Source organism: Saccopteryx leptura, chromosome X, assembly GCF_036850995.1.
Source record: "Saccopteryx leptura isolate mSacLep1 chromosome X, mSacLep1_pri_phased_curated, whole genome shotgun sequence".
Lineage (NCBI taxonomy): Eukaryota > Metazoa > Chordata > Mammalia > Chiroptera > Emballonuridae > Saccopteryx > Saccopteryx leptura.
In genome coordinates this window covers 81295554-81323480 of record NC_089516.1, presented here as the reverse complement: position 1 = coordinate 81323480, position 27927 = coordinate 81295554, and the positions used below count along the sequence as shown (strand labels likewise).

General features: G+C 44.4%; 3 protein-coding genes across 7 annotated transcripts in view; all 3 read left to right on the top strand.

Annotated features, from left to right (window-relative positions):
• The first annotated feature begins 326 nt into the window (after window positions 1–326).
• On the top strand, window positions 327–5468 carry LOC136385782 (G-protein coupled receptor-associated sorting protein 2-like). Of its 3 annotated transcripts, XM_066357014.1 has the most exons (5): window positions 327–434; window positions 907–990; window positions 1512–1580; window positions 1909–1986; window positions 2289–5468. In XM_066357014.1, the coding sequence occupies exon 5, from the start codon at window positions 2610–2612 to the stop codon at window positions 5145–5147; it is 2538 nt and encodes an 845-aa protein (XP_066213111.1). In that variant the 5' UTR covers window positions 327–434; window positions 907–990; window positions 1512–1580; window positions 1909–1986; window positions 2289–2609; the 3' UTR covers window positions 5148–5468. The 3 variants fall into 3 exon arrangements, with proteins under 3 accessions (XP_066213111.1, XP_066213113.1, XP_066213112.1); XM_066357016.1 differs by lacking the exon at window positions 907–990 and having other exon boundaries at window positions 395–434; XM_066357015.1 differs by lacking the exons at window positions 327–434; window positions 907–990 and adding an exon at window positions 533–902.
• GPRASP3 (G protein-coupled receptor associated sorting protein family member 3) lies at window positions 349–27132 on the top strand. 3 transcript variants are annotated; one of them, XM_066357019.1, is made up of 5 exons: window positions 9039–9112; window positions 9269–9359; window positions 22400–22496; window positions 23070–23140; window positions 23463–27132. In XM_066357019.1, the coding sequence occupies exon 5, from the start codon at window positions 23746–23748 to the stop codon at window positions 25381–25383; it is 1638 nt and encodes a 545-aa protein (XP_066213116.1). In that variant the 5' UTR covers window positions 9039–9112; window positions 9269–9359; window positions 22400–22496; window positions 23070–23140; window positions 23463–23745; the 3' UTR covers window positions 25384–27132. The 3 variants fall into 3 exon arrangements, with proteins under 3 accessions (XP_066213114.1, XP_066213116.1, XP_066213115.1); XM_066357017.1 differs by lacking the exons at window positions 9039–9112; window positions 9269–9359 and adding an exon at window positions 349–434; XM_066357018.1 differs by lacking the exons at window positions 9039–9112; window positions 9269–9359 and adding an exon at window positions 20631–20956.
• The window catches only part of TCEAL9 (transcription elongation factor A like 9), a 303391-nt gene continuing 287828 nt past the window's right edge, over window positions 12365–27927 (top strand). Inside the window, exon 1 of the mRNA XM_066357026.1 lies at window positions 12365–12377. The gene's annotated coding sequence lies outside the window, so the exon portion shown is untranslated. The remainder of the gene's footprint in view (window positions 12378–27927) is intronic.

Sequence of the window (27927 nt, the reverse complement as noted above, 5' to 3'; positions counted from 1 at the left end):
CACCAAGGAACGGTCTGTATCCATCCGCTGCTGCCTGGAGCGCAGCTCCTCCCAACATCCCGATCCTGCGCCCCTGCGCGCCCGCGGGTCCCATAGATTGTAGTGCTGGGAACCCGGGGGTGGTCGCAGGGAGGGAACGCGTTGGACCACTGAGGCAGGCTGGCGTTCACCCGCGCCTGTGCGGGAGCTCCTCCCGGCGGAAGGAGGAGTTAGAACGACGGAGGGTCTGGGAGGGGGTGTCGAGCCCGTTCGTGCCGTATCCCTCCGCCCCCCTTCCCGACACCCTCGCTGCCCGCGGTTCGTGCCGCATCCTGCGCAGCCCCTGACCGGTTTGGCGCAGCGGCGCGGCGGCGGGCAGCTCTTTGCATTTCGGAGCTCACGGAAGGCGGCGGGAAGCAGGGGAGGACGACCACCCGGGCCCTGAGCCTGTCAAGGTAAGCGGGGGTTTTGTGGGGACAGAGGGTGGCCCCCCACACTGCCCCGGCTCACAGCCCGCACCCAGCCCCTGGCAGCCTGCGAGGAGGGGGCGACTCGGCCGATCGGAGCCAGTCTCTGAGAGAGGTGCTCGGCGCCCGGGACCGGGGCGAGGAGGAGGCGACAGCCGGCGCGGCCGGGCCCAGGGCGCAGGGGGCCGGAGATGCTCCCTGGTTTCCGGCGGGGGCGAACCGCGCCGCTGCTTCCCAGGCAGCGTCCCGGCGCCCGGGCCCCGCCCTCGGCGGTGACACGGCTGGGAGATGGCAGCGGGGAGGCTGGTGCGGGAGAAATGGCGGAGCGGGAGCCGGTTTGGGGGGGGACGGTAGGTGGGGGCCCGATCCTGGAAATGGGACCTGTTGGGCCCCGCGTCCTGGGTGCTCCCCCTTCCCGCAGGCGCCGCGTTGATGCCAGCGTCTTCTGTCTGCGCGGTAGGTCTGGCGTTTTCAGGCGGTGGAGCGCATATGTAGAGCGGCTTGAGAAAAAGTTGGAGTAGGAAAGTAGCCTGGATTTCCGGAGGTGTGTGGGGATAGGGTTTGGTGTACAGCGACCACTGACTGGAGACCCGGATTGGGGGGTGACTGAGGGCATAACAGTTCAAGCATCCAGGAATAAATCTTAAAATTTCCCGGTGTACCAGCTTCTAGGCACGTGCCTTGACTTTCTCCTTTATCTCCAGCCAAAGCTGGGGGCAGAAAAAGATGGCTTGGGAGACAGATTCATAATTGCAAGTATCACCGCACAACCTGTTTTCTAGAATATGCGGACGCCCTTCCCCCAATTTATGCTGCGCAAGGCAAAGGGACGTGGTACACCTAGTGGTGAATCCTTAGAATTGGAGAAGGAAGCAATGGGAAAACTGTGACGTCAAGAAAAGATGTCGTTATCTAGAATTCTGAAACTGGGTCTTAATAAAATGAGAATATATGACCAAGAAGACTGTAAATGAAAGACAAAGTAAATTCCTTTCATTGGTGTTGGTCTGTCCACAAAGTGCTCAGTCGCTACCGTTGTCTCCTGTCTTATATTTTTGTCCACAGGCTTACTTTAAGGTTGATCATTTTCTGCAAGGAAGGAAAGAAAGAGGAGACGGGCTCAATTCTCTGCAGGTTGGTGTAAAGAGGGTCCATGCAGGGCACAGTTACAGAGTAAGATCACGGCAGGTGTTTGTGAACCACCTCTCCTGCTCTGCCAGATTTGCACACTGCTCCAACCTCCCTTGTTCATTTTCTGCAAGAGGTATTAGAAATATTTGGGTAGCTGTGGATTGGGTTGTGAATGGAAGGAGAATATCTGAGGTCAAGAACCAGGAGACAGGAAACGTTAGAAGAATTTGACCCTTAAGCAGAAAAAGATGTTTATATCAGGGATCAGGGTGTCTGCCTGTTAACTTAGCACTCATTCTCCGTTTTCTCGTGTATGTTTACTTGCCCACAGGACTGCCTCTTGTCTGCTGTTGGGCTTAACACCACTGCAACATCGCAAGGAGGGGAATATTGCATCACATCCAAGCAGGTTGGTATGAGAGTGGGTATACCTCAGGGTGGAGTGGTGGAGATGAACACAGATTGAAGAGTGATGAGGCTCTAATCTGGGGGCTGCTTAGCCCCATTACCAACATACCTTTTCACCAACCTCACATCTGTTTTGTGGCATGCCATGTGTGTGGTAGCTCTGGGCGAATGAGGGGGACAGAGTTTCCAATAGCCCAACAACCCTACCAAGAATTCAAGGTCTAGTCTCTGTGGGTGAGTCTCTGTGCTTGGAGCGACACAGTTGGAAGAGACTCAAAGCCCCATGCTGTTCTCTCTCATTAGATCCATCTCTAGTGGCAACTGTGTTGGAATTGCTGCTGACCACTGCCCTCAACAGATCTGCACTCACCTGGGAACCATCCATCCTCCCCCAGCTTGGTTGGGCCTCTTCTGCACTCTGTCTGTAATACTGGCTGAGGCTGGTCTTAGGGAAGAGGCTTGTTCACAGCTGGACTGGTGATTGACTCTAACTCTTATTTCCCACTGTGTCGTCTGAATTGCTGAAAGATCAGAGTGTGAAGATACAGAATTGTGACACATCTGTGTAGAAGCTGAGACTGTGTAGTACTAGCATTTAATAGTATCTTTTCTGTAACTCGTACTATGACTGGGGCTGAGGTTGAAACTGGTGCCAAGGCGAAGCCTGAAAAGAAGGCTGGAGAAGAAGTTGGGGGTGGGACTGAGAGAGAGAATGATGCCCTGATGGTGGTCAGACCCAAGGTTAGGACCCAGGCAATGTCGGGAGCAAGGCCTAAAACTGAGTCAAAGTCTATGAATGGAGCAAGGCCCAAAACTGAGTCAAAGGGTATGAATGGGGCAAGGCCCAAAACTGATTCAAAGGCTGTGAATGGGGCAAGGCCCAAAACTGAACCACAGGCAATGGTTGCAGCAAGGCCCAAAACTGAGGCCAGGGCAGTACGTGGGGCACGTCCTAAAACTGAGGCCAAAGCAATCCCTGGGGCAAGGCCCAAAGATGAAACCCAGGCTTGGGCCCAGACTGAGTTTGGCGCTGAGGCGATGTCCCAAACAGAACGCATGCCTCAGACCAATGCAGCAGCCTGGTCACTGGTCAGTACTGAGTCTGGGTCAGTTGCTAAACCTATGGTCCTCTCTGTAGATAGGGAGCTGGTGAATGTGAACGTTGAGACTTTTTCTGGCTCCCAGAGTCGGTCAGGAATTCAACCCTGGTTTGGATCTGGGGAGGAAACGAGTACGGGGCCTTGGTGCTATCCCAGGCCCAGGGCCAGAGAGGAAGCCTCTAATGAATCCGGATTCTGGTCCGCAGATGAGACCTCTACAATATCTTCTCTCTGGGCTGGAGAAGAAGCCAGTATCAGATCATGGCCAAGGGAAGAGGTCAATACCAGGTCTAGGCACAGGGCTAAACATCAGCCTAACCCCAGGTCTAGGCCCAGATCCAAGCAAGATCCCTATGTTGATTCCTGGTCTGGGTCTGAGGAGGAGTCTGTAAACCCATTCTGCTTGTGGCCTGGAGAAAATACAAATAACTTGTTCAGACCCAGAGTCAGGGATGAGGCAAACATTAGGTCCAAGTTCAGAACAAAGAGAGAGGACTTTTTTGAATCTGAGTCTGAAGATGATTACCTTAAGGAGCCCTGGTTTCTGCCTGGAGAAGAGGCCAATAGTAGATTTAGGCCCAGAAACAAGGAGGAGCCTAACACTGTCTTGAGGCCCAGGGGCCAGAAAGATGTTAAAAACAGAGATAAGGCCAAACAAGAATCAAGGTTTGAGGAGGATGTTATCATTGGATCCTGGTTCTGGGCAGAGAAAGAGGCTGGTGTGGAGGATGATTTGGAAGCTGGGGCCTCAGCCATATGTGAGGCCACACCAGGGACTGAGGAGGGGGCCATTGGTGGATCCTTGTTCTGGACTGAGGAAAAGTCCAGTTTGGGGTCTGTGGCCAGAGAAGAGACCAGACAGGAGTCTGAAGAAGAGGCCATATTTGGGTCCTGGTTCTGGGACAAAGATGAGACTTGCTTTGACCAAAACCCCAATCCTGTGTACAAGGTCAGTTCCAGGTTCAGAGATTCAGCTGAGGAGGAAATTAATACATCATCCAGGCCCCAAAGCTGGGATGAGGTTGAATTCAAACCTGTTCCTCGTCATACTATTGGCTTCCCATCCTCAAACTCCTTTAGAATTTCTGGAGATGTATCCGCTGCATTCGTTGAAATGTTTGCGGGAAAGACTAAGAATGCTGAACTTACGTCAGAAAGGGAGGATGAATCTTCACTTCAGACTGATCGGCCCAACACTCAGTTCTTATTTCAGTATGCATCGACCTATCGGTCAGTCAGGGAAGTCCGGGAGCATCTTAAGACCAAGGAGAGTGCAGACCTTGAAAATTGGGCCTGCGGTTGTATACAATGTGAGCTTAAAATTGGTTCTGAAGAGTTTGAGGAACTCCTGCTGTTAATGGAAAAAGTTCGAGATCCTTTTGTTCAGGAAATATATAAAATTGCAATGGGTATGAGAAGTGCTTCTCAATTTACCCGAGATTTCATTCGGAGTTCAGGTGTTGTCTCACTTATTGAAACCTTGCTCAATTATCCCTCCTCCCGGGTTAGGACAAGGTTCTTGGAAAATATCATTCTCATGGCTCCACCTTATCCAAATCTAAACATGATTGAGACATTCGTATGTCAGGTGTGTGAAGAAACCATTGCACAAAGCGTAGATTCCCCTGAGCAGCTGCTTGGATTAAGGCTGCTTAGGCACCTCTCTCTGACTACTGCCTATCACCCACTGATTGCCAATTTTATGACTGGGTTTCTCTCCCTGTTAGTCACAGGAGATGGAACAACAAAGTTTAGCCTTCTAAGAATGCTGTTGAACTTGTCTGGAAATCCTGTGGTGGCAAAAGATCTATTCAATGCCAAAGCTCTATCCATATTTGTGGGTCTGTTTAACTTAGAAGAGTCACATGATAATATTCAAATTGTCATTAAAATGTTTCAGAATATCAGTAAAATTGTAAAAGATGGAACAATAGCCTTAGCTGATGATGATTTCAATCTTGAGCCACTTCTTTCTGCATTCCATGAATTTGAGAGTTTAGCTAAGGAAATACAAACTGAAATAGACAATCAGAAGAACCCTAAGGGGAGAAAACCAAACTAATATGGTTAACCAACTATCTGTTCAGTCTTGTGTTCCCAAAGAGTTCTGAGTAGTGCTTTGGTTTTCACAGTCTGGTTTTATGTCGTAATTTATGTTTTTAATGCTGTTGTTAACTTTGTCCAATTCTTGGCTTGAGCTGGATCATTTTGTGGATGCCAAATGAATATTAGAGCTAAAAATATTTGTTGTATTTGTCTTGCTGTCCAAATTGCAGTATTTTTCAGTATTGAGCTTCAGTGAACTGAGTCGCTTATGTAAGTTCCTCTGCTGTTTGTTGTTTAAACATGTGGTTCTGTGTTTTCAATAAATTTCTGTGTGAAAGTGGGCAGAAGTCTCCCTTTAGTTTAAAATCCAGGTGCAGATACATTATTCACACTTACAAACAGAAAATTAGAAGCATACCCTCATTGGAAAATTCCATTCCTGGAGTTTAAGAAGGAGATTACTGAGGGCTGTGGTACTTGAGAAATGTTTCAGAGAACAGGATCCCACTTGAATTGGTCACTGAAGGGCATCCTGTCTGACTGAAATAGGTGAGACAAGTTTATGGAAGGATGCAGTGAGAGTGCGGAGTCTGGAGAGCGAAGTTAGCCAGATGCGCACATTTTACAACTCAAAGTGTAGGTGCTGCTTCAGTGCCACCTGAATAATGAAAGAGTAGCAACAACCAGAGGGAAAGGGGGTGAAGGGGAGGGGAGAAAAAGGGGAGAAATGAGGATGGAAAGTGACTTTACATGGGGCATGGGGGGCATGATGTGTGTAGAAGGTGTTCTATTGAGAGGGACACTTGACACCATGTCAACAAAATAAATACTAAAATTTAAAAAAGAGTGAAGGCCCTGGCCAGTTAGCTCAGTTGGTTAAGAGCATCGTCCTGAAACAACAAGGTTGCAGGTGCAATCTCTAATCAGGGCACACACGGAAAGCAACCAATGAATGCACAACTGAGTGGAACAACAAATGAATGCTGCCCTTCCCCCTCCCTTCTCTCTCTTTCTCTCTTTGTCTCTAAAAAAAAATAAAAATAATAAGCCCTGGCCGATTCTCAGTTGGTTGGAGTGTTGTTCTGGAGCACAGAGGTTGCCGGTTCAATTCCCCAGTCAGCACATACAGGAGCAGCATGATGATCCTGTCTCCCTCCCTCTCTCAAAAAAAAAAAAAAAAAAAAGTAAGAAAGCACACCAATTAAATAGAGTAAGGAGTTAAATTTATTTTGTGTGTGAGCCTAGTCCAAAGAATAAGAAAATACCATACATCTATTAAAAATTATTTATTTATGGCGTGAAATGACCCTGATTCTTTTATGTCTGGTTAAATAGAGAAGAATATTATCAATTATGGAAAAATAGACCCCATTTTAAAGACGTGTGTGAATCAACAACCTCTGTGCAATTTCAATATAACTGGGTGTTTTGATTTTCAATATAACTTTTTAAGAAACTTCATCTATCCCATAACCTGGCATAAAATCTTCCATGCTAAACAAACTTCAGAGACAGACATAAGGGAGATAGAAAAATTAATAAGACATGGCTTTTTTTTTCTTTTAATATACTGACTTCTAGTGCTTCAAGTTATAGGTAGACATGTTGGAAAGGGTAGTTGTATAAATGAATGAACTACATTAGAAGGAATTTTTAGAGATAAAGTCACTTAGAAAAGTTGGACAGAAAAGTGCGCTCCCATGAGAGTTAAGAAAAAACAAGCTTTTCACATATACACTATGGAATACTACTCAGCCATAAGAAATGATGACATCGGATCATTTACAGCAAAATGGTGGGATCTTGATAACATGATACGAAGTGAAATAAGTAAATCAGAAAAAACCAGGAACTGCATTATCCCATACGTAGGTGGGACATAAAAGTGAGTCTAAGAGACATTGATAAGAGTGTGGTGGTTACCAGGGGTGGGGGGAGGGAGGACGCAGGAGGGAGGGAGGGAGAGAGGGGGAGGGGGAGGGGCACAGAGAAAACTAGACAGAGGGTGATGGAGGACAATCTGACTCTGGGTGAGGGGTATGCAACATAATTTAATGACAAGATAACCTAGACATGTTTTCTTTGAATATATGTACCCTGAATTATTAATGTCATCCCATTAACATTAATAAAAATTTATTAAAAAAAAAGAAAAAACAAGCTTTTCAAATGAAATTTAAATAAAATTTATCCAGGTTACTAAGTTTATATTAGTCTCTTGACTGTACAAAGATGGCAACATTTTTACATGACATATTCAAAAGATAACATTTCCTTTTGGAGTGACAACAAAGTTCTAGAAGTAGATAGCAGTGATGGTTGTACAACCTTGTGAATGTAGTTAATGCCAGTGAATTGTTCACTTAAAAATATTTTTGTTATGTGTATTTTCCACAATAATTAGTAGAAGATTATACTATACCTTCAGATAAAAATTGCAGAAGTCAAGGATAGAATTGGTTTGGAGAGGGGATCCAGATTTGCGAGAAATACATTTTATCATTTTTATTTATTTAATTTTTATTTATTGATTTTAGCGAAGAGAGGAAGATAGAGAAGCATATCGCTGTTCCTGTACGTGCCCTGATCAGGGACCAAACTGGCAATCCCCACACCTCAGGATGGCTTTCCAACCAACTGAGCTATCCTTCCAGGGCAATATTTTATTATTCTTAGACATGGTAGAAATGTTATTTCTGTTTTGTCTAAGGCTGCTGTTAAATTTTGAAAAGGTTAAATTGTGACTCAAATTCGAAATGAACATGTGAAAGCTTTTTCAGCACAATGAAAAACTAAGATTATGAAAATGGTTGAAGGAGATATATGTGTATAGATTGTGTACAGTATAATAATAAAATGTATGTTAAATTTTACACTTACACAAAAAGTGTTAGGATAGCATTACTGGGTTAAATACAAAATTGGTTACTATCTTAAAGACAATAAATTGTAACCATTGATGTTATCTGTTCCGCTGGACAGAAATCATTTCCTTATCTATTGGATAAAATACTGTATCTGCAGGTTAACATCAGCCTCTCAGAGCTGAAAACGCTCAATCACTAGAAAGGGAAGCCTAGCTCTGCACTGAAATAATATCCAGTAACCTGTGTTTTCTTTACCCTAGTTTTGTGTAATTTTTCTGACAGTGAAACATGCTTTTTTTCCTGTTCTAATATGCAGGGGTTATGGCAATGATTTTCAACCTTTTTTAATCTCATGGCACACATAAACTAATTACTAACATTCTGCAGCACACCAAAAAATATATTTTTTGCCAATCTGACAAAAAGAAAAGGTATGATTTTGATTCATTGATTCATTCACACTGGACAGCTATAGTTGTGTGGTTGTTGTTACTGTTTTTCGACAATCTAAGGAAAAAGATGTCGATTCCCCTGATTAGCTAGTCAGGTATTGCATGTGTTAAGAACTCTTGCCACACACTGGTTGAAAGCGCTTGTTTATAGGGGAAAGTGGCCTTTTTGCCTCCCTTCACAAACCACAAGTGTTAACAGAGATCATCCTGGAGGTGGAGATTGAAGTTGGAATGTTTACTTTGCCTAATAATCTTTTTCCGGACATATCCTGTGTGTGCTTTTAACATGTCACCCCGAGTTTTAGAAAGAAGGCACAAAGTCATTTATATCCAAACTCCCCATCCAGTATTCCTGACCAGACCTGGGCTCCAGTAGAGCAAGACCCAGGTCTAAGGCTGGAAGATTTGGCTCCAAATCCAGCCTCCCTTCGCCTATCTTCACCAAGGTCAGGAGATTCAGGTTCTGCTAGCAAGGCTCTCAATCCGAGGCAGAAAATTCCGCTCTTAGGTGCTGCGGGACTGTGGCAGACGCACTGTGCGGTCACATGGGTTGATGGTCACATGACCACGCTCGCCCTTCCATAGGCCTAGAGGTTTATCCCACGGGGAGAAAAAAGGAAAGACATATACCTGACGTTTGACAGACTGCTGCGGGAGGAGTGGTATGATGTTATTGTGGGTAGGTGGGTTGGTGGGTGGGTGGCTGGCTGTCTCGCCGTGCTGCACTAGCCAGAAAACTAGTCTCAGGCATTTGTTGGTAGAAGAAACAGTCCCACAGGCAATCGCGAGCATCTTAGCGGAGTCTCTTTTTTGTCCAGGAGCTCAAGAGGCAAGAAGTCATTACGCGAGAGGCAAGTATTCTGTGGAGAGAAGCGTTGGTCACTAGCGGCGGTGGTGGATGCGGAGGAGGTGGGTAAGAGGCCCTGAAATGGCATCTGCTGGAGGTGGTGGCTGAAACTAGATTGTAGTACAGGAAGTGCCTGGCAACCTTCTGCTGCCTCCTGAACACACCTCACCTCACCCCCAGGCTCTACCCGGTGCTGTGTAATTCTGTGTTTCTATATGTGGGTGAGGGAGGTGGACACATGAAGGGAGTTGGAGTCAGGGGAGCCCAGAGAGAGGAAACCGTAAAGTGTGAGTTCGTGAACATGGAATTTGTATAAACCAGTGATGCTGGCTCCGGAAAAAAAAAACACAGAGGTGAGGATGGGAACCCTGAGCAACACTCCTGTCCTCCCACCTTTTGGCCACTCATTATTTTCCGTCTGTCTTTTCCAGAGGATGGGGATTGCTAAGACCAGCTCAAAACAAGGGGAGAGTGGGACAGAAGGAGTGTGTGTGTGTGTGGAGGGGGGCATACATCTGCCTTATGCTGCAAAGCTCCAGCTGCTTGAAGATGCAAGAGAGGGAGAAAGAAATTCCAATTGGCACAACTCTAGGGAAGGGGCTGTAGGAGAGACTTAGGAGGAGGGGAGCTACATGCTGTGGGTCTCCGACAGAGGGTTTCTTGTCTTGATACTGCCCTGCTTCTCAGCTCCCAAGAGAATCTCTGGATCTCAGCCCCAGGCGGCAGCTCCCTTCCATCTGGGAATATACAAGTTGTTACTCCATCTAAAGTTTCCTCCCTTTTCAGTCCTGAGCCTCAGAGTAGGATTTTTCTGGCAAACGCTTGCAGAAACTACTTTATGGATGGTCTTATAGGTTCCCCTCTGCAGATACTTTGCTCTCTTCCATGTGTTTCACTTTCTGCCCACTTCTTACAACTTGTTCCTTTGGTCTCATCCTAGGTAGCAGGGCTTAATAAGTTCTTGTCCTGTAACAGAATATTCCCAAACCTGAGGGGGTCATGGGTACCCCTGATGCCCCAAGGCTGGGTATCAAGGTAGTTTAAGCAGTGTCACTAGGAAGTAATTTCCCTAAGCCTACTCATATCCTTATTTTTATTCTCAATGTAGAGATGAAACTATGCTGTCATACTACTTCAGGCCCTTCTGTTTCCATTTAAGAGCTAGGATTGAACAGTGGGCATGTGGGGTAAAATGACAGAGATTGAGACCTAGGATTACCTTCTGCTTTCTTACCCCTGCCTCCATTGTTATCATCTTTCCTCTACTCTACAGCAATATGGTAAGATAAGGATTAGGGCCAATTTTCAAATTATTGTCTTTCCACTTAAGGTTTGTTGTCTCTGGTCTATGGCTGTGTGTTTTTAGAGTTTGACAAAAAAGTGTACCTCAAACATGGTGTGATGTAGAAAGAACATCTCTGAACTTTGTTGCTGGTTCCTGGCTCAGACCTTCAATAACCTTGGGAATTCTTGACTAATAGAAGTGTCTTTATTATGTTAATTTACTGACTTATGGTGGACCCTTTAGATAGCTTCATGGGGCGGACTGGTCCCTAGAAAGACAAACCACATGATTAGAGTTAGAACTTTGGGCCACAGAGGGAAGGACAGCTGAATTTTGAGTTCAATCAGGTGGCCATTGATTTAATTACGCATCGGTAAGGAATCACCAGTGAAAACTCAGGGCTCCGTACAGCTTCCTGGTTGGTAAACACAGTGTTATCCAGGGAAGGTGATTTGCCCTGAATTCATAGGAAGAGGGCATGGAAGCTGTATGTCTGTGACCCTTCCAGACCTTATGCTATGTATAGCCTTTATAATAAAATTATAATGCAAAGTATAATGCTTTTAGTGGTTTCTCTGAGATTTTCAAGTAAATTATCAACCATAAGGGGATCATGAGAACCCCTGAATTTATAACTGGTCAGTCAGAAGTATGGTGGTCTCCCCAAGACTTGTAACTGGTATCTTATTTGAAGTGGAGGCAATATTGTTGGGGTCTGAATCCTTGAATCTGTGGAGTCTGATGCTAACACTAGGTAGTTGGTGTCAAAGAATTGATACCCGAACAATGGTGTCATTCTTTTAGCAGCCACCCCTGGATTAATATCTGGAAATATACCTCTGATCCTAAGCATCATAGATAAACAAGTTAAAATGAAGGAGGTACAGCCCCCAGTATATTATGGAGGACAGAATATGTTTTTGTGACACGTGCCTGCGTTTAGATTTTTTTTTTTTAACAAGAGAGAGAAAGACAGATAGGGAAAGGCAAATTGGAAGGGAGAGAGATGAAAAGCATCAATTCTTCATTGCAGCATTTTAATTATTCTTTGATTGCTTTCTCATATGTGTCTTGACCAGCGGCCTGCAGCAGAGAAGAGCGAGTGACCCTTTGCTCAAGCCAGCAACCTTAGGCTCAAGCCAGTAACCTTGGGCTTCAAGCCAGTGAAATTTGGGCTAAAGCTAGCGACCATGGGGTCATGTCTATGATCCCATGCTCAAACCAGCTACCCCACACTCATGCTGATGAGCCCATGCTCAAGCTGCACAAGCCCGCGCTCAAGCTGGCGACCTCAGGGTTTCAAACCTGGGTGCTCAGCATCTCAGTTCGTCACTATCCACTGTGCTGCCACCTGGTCAGGCTGAATTTAGATGATTTTTAAAGTTCTCCATAATTTTATTTTTCTTATCAAAGCTCCTTCAGCCTAGAATTCCTGTTGTAGGCACTGCATTTGTATTTGTGGAGCTTCATATTGTGGCCTGGATGGATACCTCCTAGTCCCACATGCACAGGAAGCAAATATTTAAGCCAGTGGTCCCTAACCTTTTTTGGGCCATAGACCAGTTTGATGTCAGAAAATATTTTCATGGACCGGCCTTTAGGGTGGGATGGATAAATGTATCATGTGACCGAGACAAGCGTCAAGAGTGAGTCTTAGATGGATGTAACAGAACGAATCTGGTCATTTTTAAAAATAAAACATCGTTCAGACTTAAATATAAATAAAACGGAAATAATGTAAGTTATTTATTCTTTCTCTGTGGACCGGTACCAAATGGCCCACGGACCAGTACCGGTCCACAGCCCAGGGGTTGGGGACCACTGATTTAAGCGGTTCACACCTGTGGATTTTTTCAAACTCAGCCAAAAGACAGGGTAAAAAGTGTGTGTGTGCATGCGTGTGTACAAGAACATAGATGATTACAGAGGGTCCTTGGGTTACGACACAGTTTCGTTCCTACAACAGTGATGTAACCCGAATTTTGGTGTAGGTCAAAACACACCGTAGCCCAGTGGTTCTCAAACTTTTTGAAGTTGGGGCGCATTTAAAATCCTACAAATAATTGTAGGTGCACTATATACAAATTTCTGAGAAACATGTTTGAATAATTAAGTCAAATATTAAAGAAAAAATATAAAGTCCAAGTGTGCTTTTATGGTAATTAAATGAAATAAACACGACAAAATTATATTCTGACATTAAAACATTTTTATGTTACATTTTTTGAGTTATACTTTTTAGAATTCATAAAAAAGAGGGGTTAAAAAATGACAAAAAGTTATCTTTATATATATATATATATATATATATATATATATATATATATAGAGAGAGAGAGAGAGAGAGAGAGAGAGAGAGAGAGAGAGATACATTCTTAGTAAGATTTAGTAAATTTGGCAGGTCCCAGCACAAATGTGTTTTTTCATTCTTGTGTTTATGAGAAACATGAGCCTGATGTGTCCTAGCGATTTCTTCAATGTTTGGGCACATATTTGAAAGCAAACTCTCATTTCCTCATCAATCCATTGAAGAATTCCTCTCTTTTTACTCTTAATTGTGTTGAGGGTAGAAAATCCTAATTCACATAAACAGGATTTTCATAATTGTAGTAACATGTTCAAAGCTTTTTTAGATATTGCCACATATTCTTCTTTTATAGAAATCCAAAAGGCTTCAAGAGACAATTCCTTATGTTTATTCATCAATCCACGATCAGTGGATATAGCTGCCAGTTTTTCTTCTTCTGTTAATGTTAAACCAAAATCACTTGAAGCTTCCATGAATGGGTTTCTAATCCAATCGTATTGTTCAGTGTTAATTGATGGAAAATGCTATAAATTAAATTCTGCCCATCAGCCTTCAAGTCCTATTTTATTTACACTTAATTTTTGCTCACTTCCAGAATCAGATTCTTCAATATCACACTTCTTTTTGAAAAATCTATCCATTTTATTTGGGTGTATTTATCTAAAAATAATATAATGATGTATTAACAAAAAGAGCATTATTTTCATAGTGAAATGGTATAATAGAGTAACTATATTTATTTTTATATCTGGGCACATGCTGGGAAACAGCGCAGCTAGTAATTCCAGGTCCCGAGTGGGAATGGTGTAGAATTAAGAAAACCTGTGGAATTAAGAAAATACGGGGTTGGGAGGGCCCTGTAATTGGTGCTGGCAAGAACAAAGCATGCCCAAAAATGACATCTTGCCTTATTTATAGGGCAAAGTGAGGCCATTAGCAAATCACTGGTCTCTGATCATGTTTCCAAGGCAACCCAAGAATTTTACCAAGTGCAGAAAACCCCCACCATACATATCATCTTAACTTTACACCAAACAAAGGATAGAAGAAACTTGCCTCCAGTCTTTCCAGGGAACATGGGGGGTAGTGTAAACAATCCAGCACCACAGCTTAACAGCCTTTTGCAACCTAATCAGGCAAGTGAGGTGGGGGGTTGGGCAGACTGTCAGCTTACAGCCAATTCCCCACACATCTGTCCCCCAAAAATCTAAACTCCAAAAACCCTGTTGTTTTTTTGGTCCCCAACAGGCACATATTTCTCTGGAATATCATAGAGCACACCTGGAAATGTTCTAGGGCGCACCAGTGTGCCCTTGCACACACTTTGAGAACCACTGCCATAGCCTAACATAGACGGAACACTTGACCTTTGAACGGTCCAAAATGGTGTAGGTAAGGGTAATGGGAGACGCCAACTCCCTCACTCGTACACTGTGTTACTGCATATTCTTCTGCACACAACCAAACTAGTTCACCCACATATTCCATAAGTACAATGTTAACGGTGTTAACCAGAACACTCATGTCTCAATTTTTTTTTTAAGTTTTCATGGGAGTGAGCATCATGAACTCAAAATGTTGTATGTCGAGACTGTCATAACCCGAGGAACCCCTGTATGTTCTGATCACTCCTTAGATCATTCCTAAGCTTTTTCTGGGATATAGTTGAAGTAAAACTTCATCATTCATATGGCCTTTTTGTTTCTGCCTCCTTTCTGGATAAATATTAGACTGTCTCATGCAATAAGATAATAAGGGTCCATTCAAATGTCATTTGACCTAAAATGTTGCTGCCTTAGGATAAAACTACAGTGGATTTGTCATCTCTCCTGTCATGAATGAAAGAAAACTATCTTCTTACAGCACAGCTGGACAACTATCACCCACTGACACTCTCTTCCCCCTTTCAAGAGAGCAACTTTCGCCCTGTCTGGTTGACTCAGCGGTAGAGCGTCAGTCCAACCTATGGAAGTCCTGGGTTTAATTTCCAACTAGGGCACACAGGAGAAGCACCTATCAGCTTCTCCACCCTTCCCCCTCTCATTTCTCTCTATCTCTCTCTTCCTCTCCCACAGCCAAGGCTCCACTGGAGCAAAGTTGGCTCAGGCACTGAGGACGGCTCCGTAACCTCCGCCTCAGGTGCTAGAATGGCTCTGGCTGCAATGGAGCAATGCCTCAGAGGGGCAGAGCATCGCTGCCTGGTGGGCATGCCAGGTGGATCCTTGTCAGTGCATGCGGAGTCTGTCTGACTGCCTCCCCACTTCTAGCTTCAGAAAAATACAGAGAGAGAGAGAGAGAGAGAGCACAACCTTCAATGGGATCTCATCTATAAAATACTACAAGGCTCCCCACAGAGGGTTTCAAGGCCCTGTACCCTTCTTTACAATTCCACCTTTCCATCTCCACCTCCCAACACATACTTCCAAGTCAGGCTCAGGACTAGGGTGAGATAAAGACATAGTTTAAAGAGGCACTCACTCTCAGGTGTCTAACCCAAAGCCTGTTCCACTTTGCCTGCACTCAAGCCACATTGGGCTAGCTGCTATTCCCAATCCAGTTATACTCTGTGCTTTACTACTTCTGTGCCTTTCTCCACTGTTCACTCTATTGTTAACTACTCTAACAATCCTTTCTCTGCCTAAGGAAACATTTTCATCCTTTTAGACTCAGCTCAAATGTTAGGGTCTGTTTAAAGTCTTTACTTTTTGCCCCTTGATAAGAAGTAATTCCTCTGTCCTGTGTGCATACGTTGTTTGTTATTTGCCCCTATTTTAGTATTTGTGTCTTTTTTTTTTTTACAGAGACAGAGAGAGAGAGTCAGAGGGATAGACAGGGGCAGACAGACAGGAATAAAGACAGATGAGAAGCATCAATCATTAGCTTTTTGTTGTGCGTTGCAACTGCTTAGTTGTTCATTGATTGCTTTCTCATATATGCCTTGACCGTGGGCCTTTAGTAAACTGAGTAACCCCTTGCTGGAGCCATCGACCTTGGGTCCAAGCTGGTGAGCTTTTGCTCAAGCCAGATGAGCCCGCGCTCAAGCTGGCAACCTCGGGGTCTCAAACCTGGGTCCTTCCACATCCCAGTCCAATGCTCTATCCACTGCACCACTGCCTGGTCAGGCAGCATTTGTGTCTTTATACTATCTACTGGAGTCTTTTTTATGAAAAAGACAACTAGTGTAGATGGACAGGTAGCATAGAGGAAGAAACTTGAATTCCAGAAGTGTGACTCAAACACATCTGTCTAACTGCAACATCTGAGCTTTTTATTACTTATAAAAGTAATTATCGTTAAGATATATTGGGTGCTTGATATGTACCAGATACTCTTCTAAGGGTTCTAAATATATTAACTTATTTAATGCTCAAAACAAACTTATGGAATAGATTATGCTTTTGTCTCTATTTTACATAGGAGAATGCTGAGGCATACACTGGTTAAGTAACTTGGCCAAGCTCACTGAGCTGGTTAACAAAAGAGCTGCGACTCAAACCTTCGTAGTTTGAATCTGGGGCTGGTGTACATTACCACTGTACTGTGTATGTGTCCCTCTAGTGCAGAGGTTCTCAATCTGTGGGTCGCGACCCCGGCGGGGGTCGAACGACCAAAACACAGGGGTCGCTAGTGTTTTGGTCGTTCGACCCCCGCCGGGGTCGCGACCCACAGGTTGAGAACCGCTGCTCTAGTGCTATTATCACCAAAAGCTGCCATCATCACTGTCACTGTCTTCACCATCAGATTTTCTGTTCCTTACAATTTGAAGCAAAGCACTTTATTCATCATAAAGACACTTAAACCTGTGTATTGTTAGGCCTCCTGTCCCTTCTCCCCTTCTTCCTGTGTATCAATCTATTCCAGCTTTTTCTTCCTTCACAACTTACTGGTCAGTCATGGTCCATCATTTTTATGACTCTTCTACCTTATCATCTAGTGCCTGGCTCCACTATCCTAGCAAAATCCCAGCTCTTGATAAATCTCAAATGTCCACTTGTTTTTAAACCTGCATTGCTTAGTGCAGTGTACCTGGGGAGAAAGTTAAACAAACCTTTCTGACTCTTGACACTATGAATTTATCTTTCTCAAACTCAGTACGGTCCCCTGAATTGATGACATCTTTACATTATGGACATCTCATAAATGACTCCAAATTGAAACCAGGCTTATCTATGAGTTCAAGTATTTAATGTATCTCTGAACCCCCTCAATAAGTAAGGGTTTAAGTTTTTCTGCCTAAGGCTTTGCTCTTAACCCTAGAACAGATGCCAATCACAGTTGTCAGACCACTAGCAATCACTAGGTAAAGCATTCAGAATCTACAGTTTTCCTTTCACTTGAACACATGAGCTCCACCACTGGTTTTAAGAGATAGGTGCTCAGTGTCAGACACAAATCAGGAACTATTACTCACTAAAGAGTTGTTCTGTGCCTGAACATAGATATCATTTAAGATTGTTACACTTTTGTATATTGATAAAAAGTAACTAAAACTAACTTAATAAAGAAATTTATGATCCACAGATTGGAAGTACTGAGGTCTGGATGGTTGTTTGATTCAACTAAGGACTCAGTTTTTTCCCCTCTCTTCCTTTTGCCATTTACAGTATCAGCTTCCATCCTAAGGCTGGAATTCCACTCCATAGCTGCAAAGCCTGATTCTAAGAATCAAATGACTTTCTGAAAAAGAAAAAGACAATTTTTCCTGATGGCCTTTTCTTATGAGCGAGGACACTCTTCTTAGTTCTTCTCCTAATGTCTCATTTACCAGAGTTAGATCATCATCCCTTCCTGAACCAGAGTTACCAAGGGAATGGATTACCCCCAAGACACTGCAGACCCACCCCTAGAACTGGGATCAGCCTCCCTGTGGTATACAACCACAAGGAGGAAGAAGGCATACTTACACAAAAAAATGATGTTCTTTTAGTAAGGGGTTAGTTATGGTAGGCAAAACAGAGTATTAAAAAGCACTGAGGTTATAGTAACAAAGAGCACTGGGTACTGTCTTAGCAGTTAAGACCACTAAAAGCCACCATGGAGTTCTCATTTACTCTTTCCTACTTACCCCACCCTACATCATAATATGACTAGATGACAATTTTTAAAGGAACTAGGGGACTCTTGCTGATCCAGTGACCCCTTGTTCAAGCCAGCAACCTTGGGCTTAAAGCCAGTGAGTTTTGGCTCAAGCCAGCAACCATGGGATTATGTCACACACTCAATCAGTGACACCGTGCTCAAGCTGGTGAGCTCATGCTCAAGCCAGGGACCTCAGGGTTTCAAACCTGGAACCTCAGCATCCCAGGTTGATGGGTTAAGTCACTGTTTTTCAGACCTCACCACCAGGAACTTGGATTCAGGAAGTCTGAATTCTAATCTTCACTCCAGGTTAAAAATTTGGAGGCTGAGATGACAAGTTCAGGGAGCTATATAAATTTTCATTATCTGGGAGAGAAAAGAGCTAATATTAAGGGAACAGCTAGGATTTCAAGAGCAACTTTATTTCCAGATCCAAAGTTCAGCTTTCAGAAGAGGACAAAAGCTGTTCACTGGACTCTAATTACCCAGTTAAAATCCATAGGTCAGACTTCCAGTGTCAGCTGACATGAAAAGAACTTGGAAGTCATTGGTCCTGTACTTATAACCAGAAAAAAAGCTGAACAGTCTTAGAATCAGTGATTTATCTTAGACTCATCAGAAAACTGAAGCCACAGGGCAAGTGACCTCCCCAAATTCTGGAGAAAAGAAAAATACGGAGATTCACAGCCTGTATCTCCTTACATACAGCACAAACAGAGACATAAACAGGGGAGAAGACTTAAATAGTAATTTTGGCAAATTGCTGGAAACTGAGTGTGGAATAGTATGAGACTGAGAAATCCAGGCTACAGTCTTAAAGGTTTAGTGGGCTTTAAATCCAGAACTCTAGCAGGTTCTTACAGTGAATATCCCTGAAAGATGTCTTCATGGCACTCACAGTGGGAAGGGAAGTGTGCTCAACTGCAGTACCGTCAGAGTCTTCTCCATGACAAAGACCTACTCTGCAGTGGAAAAAATTTCCCGAGAGCCTTAGCCCCGCTGAGAGAAAGGCATTCCTCCTAACAAGCCCACTCTAGTCTTCCATTTTCACAGAAGAAGAGAAAGAAGCTAAGAAATATTCATGAAGGACACAGCCTAGGGACACAGGCCCACGAAGTACTGAAATTTAATTGTAAGGTTATAGAACACTTCACACGTTCTTACCATGTCACAAGCCTCCAGTGTAATGAGAGCCAAGTATAGCTAAAAGAGCTGTAACATGCGGACTCTGCAAGGAGTAATTAGGGAACGCCAAAGATAAGAAGGAAGACAAAAAAAAAAGTAGAGGAATCTAAAGACTGGCACCTACAGCTACAGCAAACATTATACACAGATCAACTGCTAAACAGCCTAACATAAAACTTCTTGCACACGGTCTGGTCACCCCACTTCCTATTGCCCAATGCATCATACCCAGCATTCAACAAAAATTAAGAGGTATGCTATAAGGCAGGGGTCCCCAAACTTTTTACACAGGGGGCCAGTTCACTGTCCCTCAGACCATTGGAGGGCCAGATTATAAAAAAAAACTATGAACAAATCCCTATGCACACTGCACATATCTTATTTTAAAGTAAAAAAACAAAACGGGAACAAATATAACATTTAAAATAAAGAACAAGTAAATTTAAATCAACAAACTGACCAGTATTTCAATGGGAACTATGCTCCTCTCACTGACCACCAATGAAAGAGGTGCCCCTTCCGGATGTGCGGCGGGGGCCGGATAAATGGCCTCAGGGGGCCGCATGTGGCCCGCGGGGCTGTAGTTTGGGGACCCCTGCTATAAGGCATGAAAATGTACATTTGATGATACAAAGCAAACATCAAAACCAAACTTGGATATAATGCAGTTTGCGTAATTATCAGGAAATTTAAAATATGTAGGGTTAGTCTGTTAACAACACTAAAGGATAAACTAGACAGTTGTGTACGGGAAGTGGCTGAGATCCAAGCTGGTAAACCCCTGCCACATTTCCACAAGGCCAAAGATTGTGAGAGCTTGGATGTGATGGCAAGAGAAGACTTGACAGACAGTATGGAGGACAAGCAGCCAGGACCTGCCCTATCTGGTGCTGGACACTTGGCTGTGGGGGCAACAGACAGCGAGGATTGCATGACCAGTGTGGGTCCGGACAGAAAGGATCTCTTGGGCAACTGTGAGGACCGCAAAATGACAATATGTGTAACCATTTCAAACGAGGGGGGAGCAGTGTGGCAGAATGAGTGACTCTGGGCAGAGCAGTGGACTGTTTCCTAGGGTCAGCGGTCTAGGTCTGCCCTCCTGTAGAAGAGGGACAAATGGTGAGGCCCCCATGGCAGCCCCTTCCCACCTTCCTCCCCTCCCTCGCACCTTGAACAATAAAAGAGAACCTTGGGGGTCACCCCAGTTCACCTAAGGCGGTGTGGTCTGGCCTTGGGTCGCCTTCCCCCGCCCCAGCCCCAGCCCCAGCCTGCAGAGCTCACAGCCCCTCTCCTATCTGAGTCCAAGAAAGATGGCAGGTGGGATGGGGGCGGGGATGGGCAGACAGAGCAGTCTGGGGGATTCACAGCCACCAAGGAACGGTCTGTATCCATCCGCTGCTGCCTGGAGCGCAGCTCCTCCCAACATCCCGATCCTGCGCCCCTGCGCGCCCGCGGGTCCCATAGATTGTAGTGCTGGGAACCCGGGGGTGGTCGCAGGGAGGGAACGCGTTGGACCACTGAGGCAGGCTGGCGTTCACCCGCGCCTGTGCGGGAGCTCCTCCCGGCGGAAGGAGGAGTTAGAACGACGGAGGGTCTGGGAGGGGGTGTCGAGCCCGTTCGTGCCGTATCCCTCCGCCCCCCTTCCCGACACCCTCGCTGCCCGCGGTTCGTGCCGCATCCTGCGCAGCCCCTGACCGGTTTGGCGCAGCGGCGCGGCGGCGGGCAGCTCTTTGCATTTCGGAGCTCACGGAAGGCGGCGGGAAGCAGGGGAGGACGACCACCCGGGCCCTGAGCCTGTCAAGGTAAGCGGGGGTGTTGTGGGGACAGAGGGTGGCCCCCCACACTGCCCCGGCTCACAGCCCGCACCCAGCCCCTGGCAGCCTGCGAGAAGGGGGCGCCCCGTCCGATCGGAGCGGGTCCCTGAGAGAGGTGCTCGGCGCCGGGGACCCGGGCGAGGAGGAGGCGACAGGGCTGGGAGATGGCAGCGGGGAGGCCGGTGGGGAGAAATGGCGGAGCGGGAGCCGGTTTGGGGGGGACGGTAGGTGGGGGCGCCTATCCTGGAAATGGGACCTGTTGGGCCCCGCGTCCTGGGTGCTCCCCCTTCCCGCAGGCGCCGCGTTGATGCCAGCGTCTCCTGTCTGCGCGGTAGGTCCGGCGTTTTCAGCAAAACGGGGACTGAGTGAGTAGGTTAAGAAGACGTCAAAATGCAATGTTGACCCGTCTCATAACGTAGCGGTATTTTGGCCTTCCATGTTTAGGTCTTGTACCCAATTAAATGCAAGCAAATGACCCGGTGAAGAGTCAATAGACTTTCACAGGAAAAGTCCATATAAATAAATAGTGTGCTATTAGTAATCCACCTTTCTCATTCAGGATCTGTGTACTCAACATCCCAGCCTACTTGAACATGTTGAGGTAATGGCGGTTCAGAAAAGGGGAGAATTTTCTGACGAGTCCATTTTGAACGCATGAAGTCAGTTTGCTTATTTAATTTCTGGTTCAGGAAACCTAAACTCCATCTCCGACTGCCCTTCACAGCCCCTCTCATTTTGATACAGAGACGGTTTCACAAAAGATTTTGTGGATTTCCTGAGCGTGAATACCTGAGGAACCATGAGAGTTGAGAGACATTTCTTTCCATTTCCTGATTTCTTGAAATAAGAATATTAGTACCTGAACTCTGGGTATCTGTCCATTAACCTGATCTTTTTCTACCATTATTAACATGTTTTCCTGGTGTTTTGCTGAATATCCCTCCATATTTCTGTGTGGCGTGACTCTTCTCCAGCTAGAAGACTGTTCTTTCGTGGAAAGAATAGCATCTTCTGAGGTCCCTGCTGTGTGGGCTGGCTGACATAGGTGGTGAATGAGATAGAATGTGTGTATACGTATAGAAGGGGAAGTGGAAGGACATACAAAGATGCTATTAAAATAATAGTCCCTGTTATCTTTACTTCGTGCATACTAAATACAGCTGCGTATTTTCCACTGCGCACTCTTGCACCTAATATTTTGGCTTGGGTAAAGAGGTGTGGCTTCTGCTGGGAAAATGACTTCAGAGTTGGGAGGTGTAATTAGACAAGCTGCAGGTGTTAGTGGAATGGATGGGGAATTATTTGGCAGGAGCAAACAGGTGGGAGACCTGTAACATGACCTTGAATGTACAAAAGCGTATGTTATAACACTTATCGTGGGTGTTGGGCCATCTCAATCTCTTCTGTTTTCTCTTCTATGTCTGTCTATAGGTTTGTTCCTTTATAGGTTCCTGGGGGAATCTGTAGGTAGCTGTTGACTTTGAATTGAATTGAGGAAGAGGACCAAAACTGTTCATTTGGATCGAAAGTGAGTGTGAGCTTAAGCACCCCTGTTATTGATTGGGAATTGGCTTTTGGCCAGTGGCTGAGACCAGATCATATCTTGGAGCCATTGTCTTTCAACGTTCTAAACCACTCTGCTCTCACATTTGTGTATAAGAAATGGGGGATGGGGTGAAGCAGGATTGTGCCTATAAGGTAATTGATACACACCCAGGAAATGGAGAGGGAGGGCCTGAGGAAGACCAAGAAGCCAATAAATATACAGTAGACCCTTGAACAACATGGGTCCACTTACACGCAGATTTTATTTTATTTGACCACAATTCAGTTGACTCACACAGGTCTACTGACTGCAGTTCAAACCCTCATTGTTCAAGGTTCAGCTCTGCAGTTGAGAATCCACATAGGCAGAGAGCCAACTTTATATGTGATTTTTCACTGTACAAGTTCAATGCCCGTAACCCCCATGTTGTTCAAGGGTCAAAAGTATAACCAAAGCACCCAGGTTTGGGAAAGCAGGTTCTGGGCTTAGAAACCAAAGTATATGTCTGTCTACAAAGACTGTGAATTCCAGTCCCTCCTGTCTTTTTGTTAACAGGTCTGCCTGTGATTTCAGCTTTAGGGCTGTCAACACCGGAAGCAAGCAAGGAAAGAAGGAGATCAGTGCAGGTTGGTGTGAGTCCTACCTACATAGACCTGTAGACTAGTATGTATGGTCATGTACACCAAAAGGGCTACATGCTCTGTAGCCTCTCTCACTTTAGCAAACCTTTCCATCATCCCTTCTCCTATTTGATGCAAGAAGAGTGTGGTAGTGTCTGGGCGGGAACGTTGTTGGGCATTTGTGGGAGTGTGGAAAGGATAAAATGAGGTAACAATCGTCTACAATTTCACTTCTACCACCATCTCTACTCTCATGTCCTGTGTGGTGGTCTGCATAGGTGAACACAGTTGGAAGAGTCTCAAAGCCCCTTTCCTTTTCCCACCTCAGGTCCATCTCCAGCAGTGGCTGCGGTGGCCTTGGAGTGGCAGAAGACTGTCGCTTTCAACAGGTCTTCACTCAGGAACTGTCCTTTTCCCTCAGTCTGAGTGCCTCTGCCCTCTGTCTGTTTCACTGACGAAGCTTTGGGTTTGGAAAACAGACTGTGTGACTGTTGAACTCTTGCTACAAGGTTTATCTCTGATCCAGTGAAAGTAGGTCAAGGTATTGACCTAGGACACATTGAGGACCCAGTCCAAGACTCTAGGGCTCTCGATATAACTGGGCTTTAATCATGACTAGGAGCAGAAGAAACAGGGCCAAAACTGGGAAAAGGTCTGGTGTAGAATCTAAGACAAAGAAGGAGGCTACTGGCATAGTTGAACCTGTAGCCAAGACCCAGGCCAAAGGAAAAGCCAAGGCAGGGGGTCAGGCAGATGCAGTGGCAGAGATGAAGGCAGCGGCTAAGAACAAGACTGTTACTGAAGTGAAGAAAGGAGCCCAGGCAAATATCAGTCCCAAAGTAAAAGACGAGGCTCCTCGAGTATCTCGGAGCCGCTCTGTGACTGAGGCTAGTGCCATGCCCAGGTCCGTGAGTAAAGATAAGGCTGGTACTGACGCCTCGTTCTGGCCTGGGGAAGAGAACGATGTTGAGTCCTGGCTCTGGAATGGGCCAGAGACTGGTAATCTTTCCAGTGCCAAAGCTGAAGGTAAAGCTGCTAATGGTCCCCCGTCCCCTGCTAAGAAGGTGGAGCCTGTGGCTGGGGCTACCTGTAAGGCTGGCGCAGGGGCTGAAGAGGAGGAAGACGACGTTATTGGGAACTGGTTTTGGGATGGTGATGAAACTAGTTTTGACCCTAATCCTAAGCCTGTGAGCCGGATTGTTAGGCCCCAGCCTGTGGATGAAATTAATGAAAAAGATAGACCCAAGGACTGGTCTGAGGTAACTATCTGGCCCAAGGCCCCTGCTATACCTCCAGCAGTGTTAGGATTTAGATCCCAAGGTGCAGCTGAGGCAAAGCCTTCTTCATATATTGTCCTGGGCGGACAAGCTGAGGGAAGTACTCCGCCTTTGCCTGAGGAACCAGTGTCTCTGTCTAAGACCATACTCTCACAGTCTATCCCAGAGAACGCATTTGGTTCTGAGGCTTGCACTCAGACCATAGAGGAGATTAGACGTCAAATCAAGATCAGGGAGATGAATGGGATTAAGCCATTTGCTTGCCCTTGCAAAATGGAATGCTACATGACTTCTGAGGAATTTGAAAAACTTATTTCCTTACTTGAGTCCACTACTGATCCTCTCATTCATAAAATAGCTCAAATTGCAATGGGCATCGTTAATGTTCATCCATTTGCCCAAGAGTTCATTAATGAGGTCGGTGTAGTGACGCTTATTGAGAGCTTGCTCAGTTTTCCTTCCTCTGAAATGAGAAAAGAGGCTATAATTACTCTGACTCCCCCTTCGGTGAGTGAAAGACAGCGTAAGTTGGAATTACATGTTAAACATATGTGTAAAGAAACCATGTCTTTTCCTTTGAACTCACCTGGACAGCAGTCTGGCTTAAAAATACTGGGGCAGCTGACCACGGGTTCTAACCATCATCATATTGTCGTCACTTACTTTACGGAGTTTTTTCAGCTGCTTACCCAGGGAAATCGTAAAACCAGAAATCTGGTTTTGAAATTACTTTTGAATATGTCTGAAAACCCAGCTGCAGCCAGAGACATGATCAATACACAGGCATTGGCAGCATTAAAACTAATCTTTAATCAGAAAGAAGCAAAAGCCAATCTCGTTAGTGCTGTGGCCATATTTATTAACATAAAGGAGCACATCAGAAAGGGTTCGATTGTTGTCGTTGATCACTCGAGCTATAATACACTCATGGCCATTTTCCGTGAAGTTAAAGTGATTATTGAAACAATGTAAAATGATCCAGAAATACAAAAGCACAGAACTGTCTCCACACTCTTAATAGGCTGTCTCTTCTCAAAGAGCCTTGCATGTTTTGTTTATTACAGTGTGCATGCACATGATAAATTCCATCTTTAACAGTATTACCTGTGACAGTCTCTAGGTTTGAGCTAGATCATTTTTGGAGTATCACATGAATATTACATCATGAAATGAAAATGTCTGATTTTTATCTTGTGTGGTAGATGGGGCACTTTTCAACATTTTACCTAAGAAATTAGTGAACCACTTAACCCTAAGTAAGCTAACTTGTTCATTAGTATCTGTTTGGATCTGTTTGTGGCTTCAAATGGCAAAAAAAAAAAAAAATCGTTTTGAATTTATCATCTAGTTGCAGAAATATGGCATATACACATAAAAAGATAACTAACAGGCCTACATATATTCACACCCTCAAAGTCATTGTGAAATGTACACTCTCAATACATAAAAAAGGCAGGGGTTCCTATAAGCTATTTAATGTAAGAGGGATTAATTTTCCTCCTATTCTGCCTGAATCATATAATGTATTCTACAACACAGAAATGGGCCTGAATCCTAGATACAGTGTAATACTCACTTTTTAAATGTTGCTACAACGTTTATGTAAGAGTCAGCTCAGAAAAAAACGGAGGTAGGTGTAGGGAAGAAGCATTTCCTGAATACCTGCTTTTAATGTCAGACACTTGGCACTACAGGTATGCAGGTTTTTTCCCCTCTTCTAACAATGGTCTTATGAGCTAAGTACTGGTAGGTTTTTTGTTTGTTTTCTTAAGACATTATTCGGGATCACCTCCAATGAGAGTTACGGAGGTTGAATAAATTTTCCTAGATCCCCATAGTGGGCAGGTGGTATAGCTGTTTTGTCTGATAATAAAATCCTCTCACTACACTAGTCCTCTCATATTTTTAGATGGTGGCCTTGAAGGCTCAGTTTAATGAATCAATTTGCTGTGGTTAATGCCCTTGCCAGTCTTTCACTTCACTTTCCCAGAATGCATTTGTCGATTCGGTATTTGGCTACCTGTCGGGGATCAGGAGAAAAGTCTGGCAGGAGTGTATGGATATGAACTGACAGTGTCTGAGAATATAGGTACACAAAACTGTTGAGTAAGATGTACATTTGGAGTAATCAACAAGTGAAATCTGCTATATATCTTTCCTATCTTTTTTCAAATAACTGGAGTCACTCTACATTGTTTCATACATCACATTTTAAAAAGAAATTGCTATCTTCCTTGCACAATCACAATTTTTTTACCATTTATATTTTTTTCTATTTCATATATGTGTCATGAGTTGTCAAAATGCTCCATCTTTTACTAGTAGTCTGGGCCGCTTTCTGCATTTGCACCAGCTAAAACTGTACAGGATAAACTTAACTGGAGAAATTTAGATCCAGAACTGCAGTTTTGTCAACGCAGAACAGGAAAAGAAAGCTGAGAGAGAAACTGCTGCCTCAACTGACATAATAGTGATTCCTGGAAGTCTTTATGGTTCAAAAAGCATCCCCAGGACTTTTGGACTATGGCGATGTTCTCTAAGGCTTATGGCAAGGTATTACAAGCTAGTCTGAGCTGAAGAGAAGGTCTCAGTGTATGCAAATAATGCGTTAAGAAACTGACATGAGCTTGTACTGTAGATGCTGTTTTAACTTGCTTTCCCCCCCACTACCTGTATATTGTGAACATCTTTCCATATCAATAAATATGCTTCTACAACATATTTTGAATCTTTCTGTGTGTGTCTGTGTGTGGGTGTGTGTGTGTGTGTGAAAATTTGGTGCAGAATGCCTAGTCATTTATTGTGTATTCCCTTAAACAACATGCACAAATTCTCTTGCAAAAATAGGGCTATAGTTTTCTGCAAGTTGCCTTTTTGTCTTTCCAGTTATCTTTTCATTTAGTCCAATACAGATCTGCAACGTGCTTCTTATTTAATAGCTTTTTGATGTATACTTGACGTACACTAAACTACATATTCAAAGCATACAATTTGATAAGTTTAACATGTATACACATGCAAAACCACCACAGTAAAGACAGTGAACATGTACACCACCCCCAAAAGTTTCTTCACGCCCTCCTACCCCTCTCTGTGTCTCCTTGCTCTCAGACAACCACTGATCTGCTTAATGACAGTATAGAATCATTCTCATTTTCTATAATTTTATATAAATGGAATCAGTGCATGTATCGTTTTTTGGGGGAGAGGGTCTGGCTTATTTCACTTAACTATAATTATTTGAGATCTTACCATGTTATGTATATCAATAGCTGTTACTTTTTACTGCCAAGTAGTATTCTACTAGATAACTGTACAACATTTTGCTTCTCCATTTACCTGTTGATGGACATTTGGGTTACCAGATTTGGGATGTTAGAAATAAAGCTATCAACATTCTTGTAGAACTATTCCTGTGGACATGCACATTGCTTTCCCTTTGGGTAAATAACCTAGGAGTGGGATAGCTGGGTTTTAAGGTAACTATATGTTGAGCTTACATTTTCTAAATTGTAA

Bases quoted from the DNA above. Each gene is read 5' to 3' on its own strand.
- LOC136385782 (XM_066357014.1), top strand. From the start codon at position 2,610: ATGACTGGGGCTGAGGTTGAAACTGGTGCCAAGGCGAAGCCTGAAAAG.
- GPRASP3 (XM_066357017.1), top strand. From the start codon at position 23,746: ATGACTAGGAGCAGAAGAAACAGGGCCAAAACTGGGAAAAGGTCTGGT.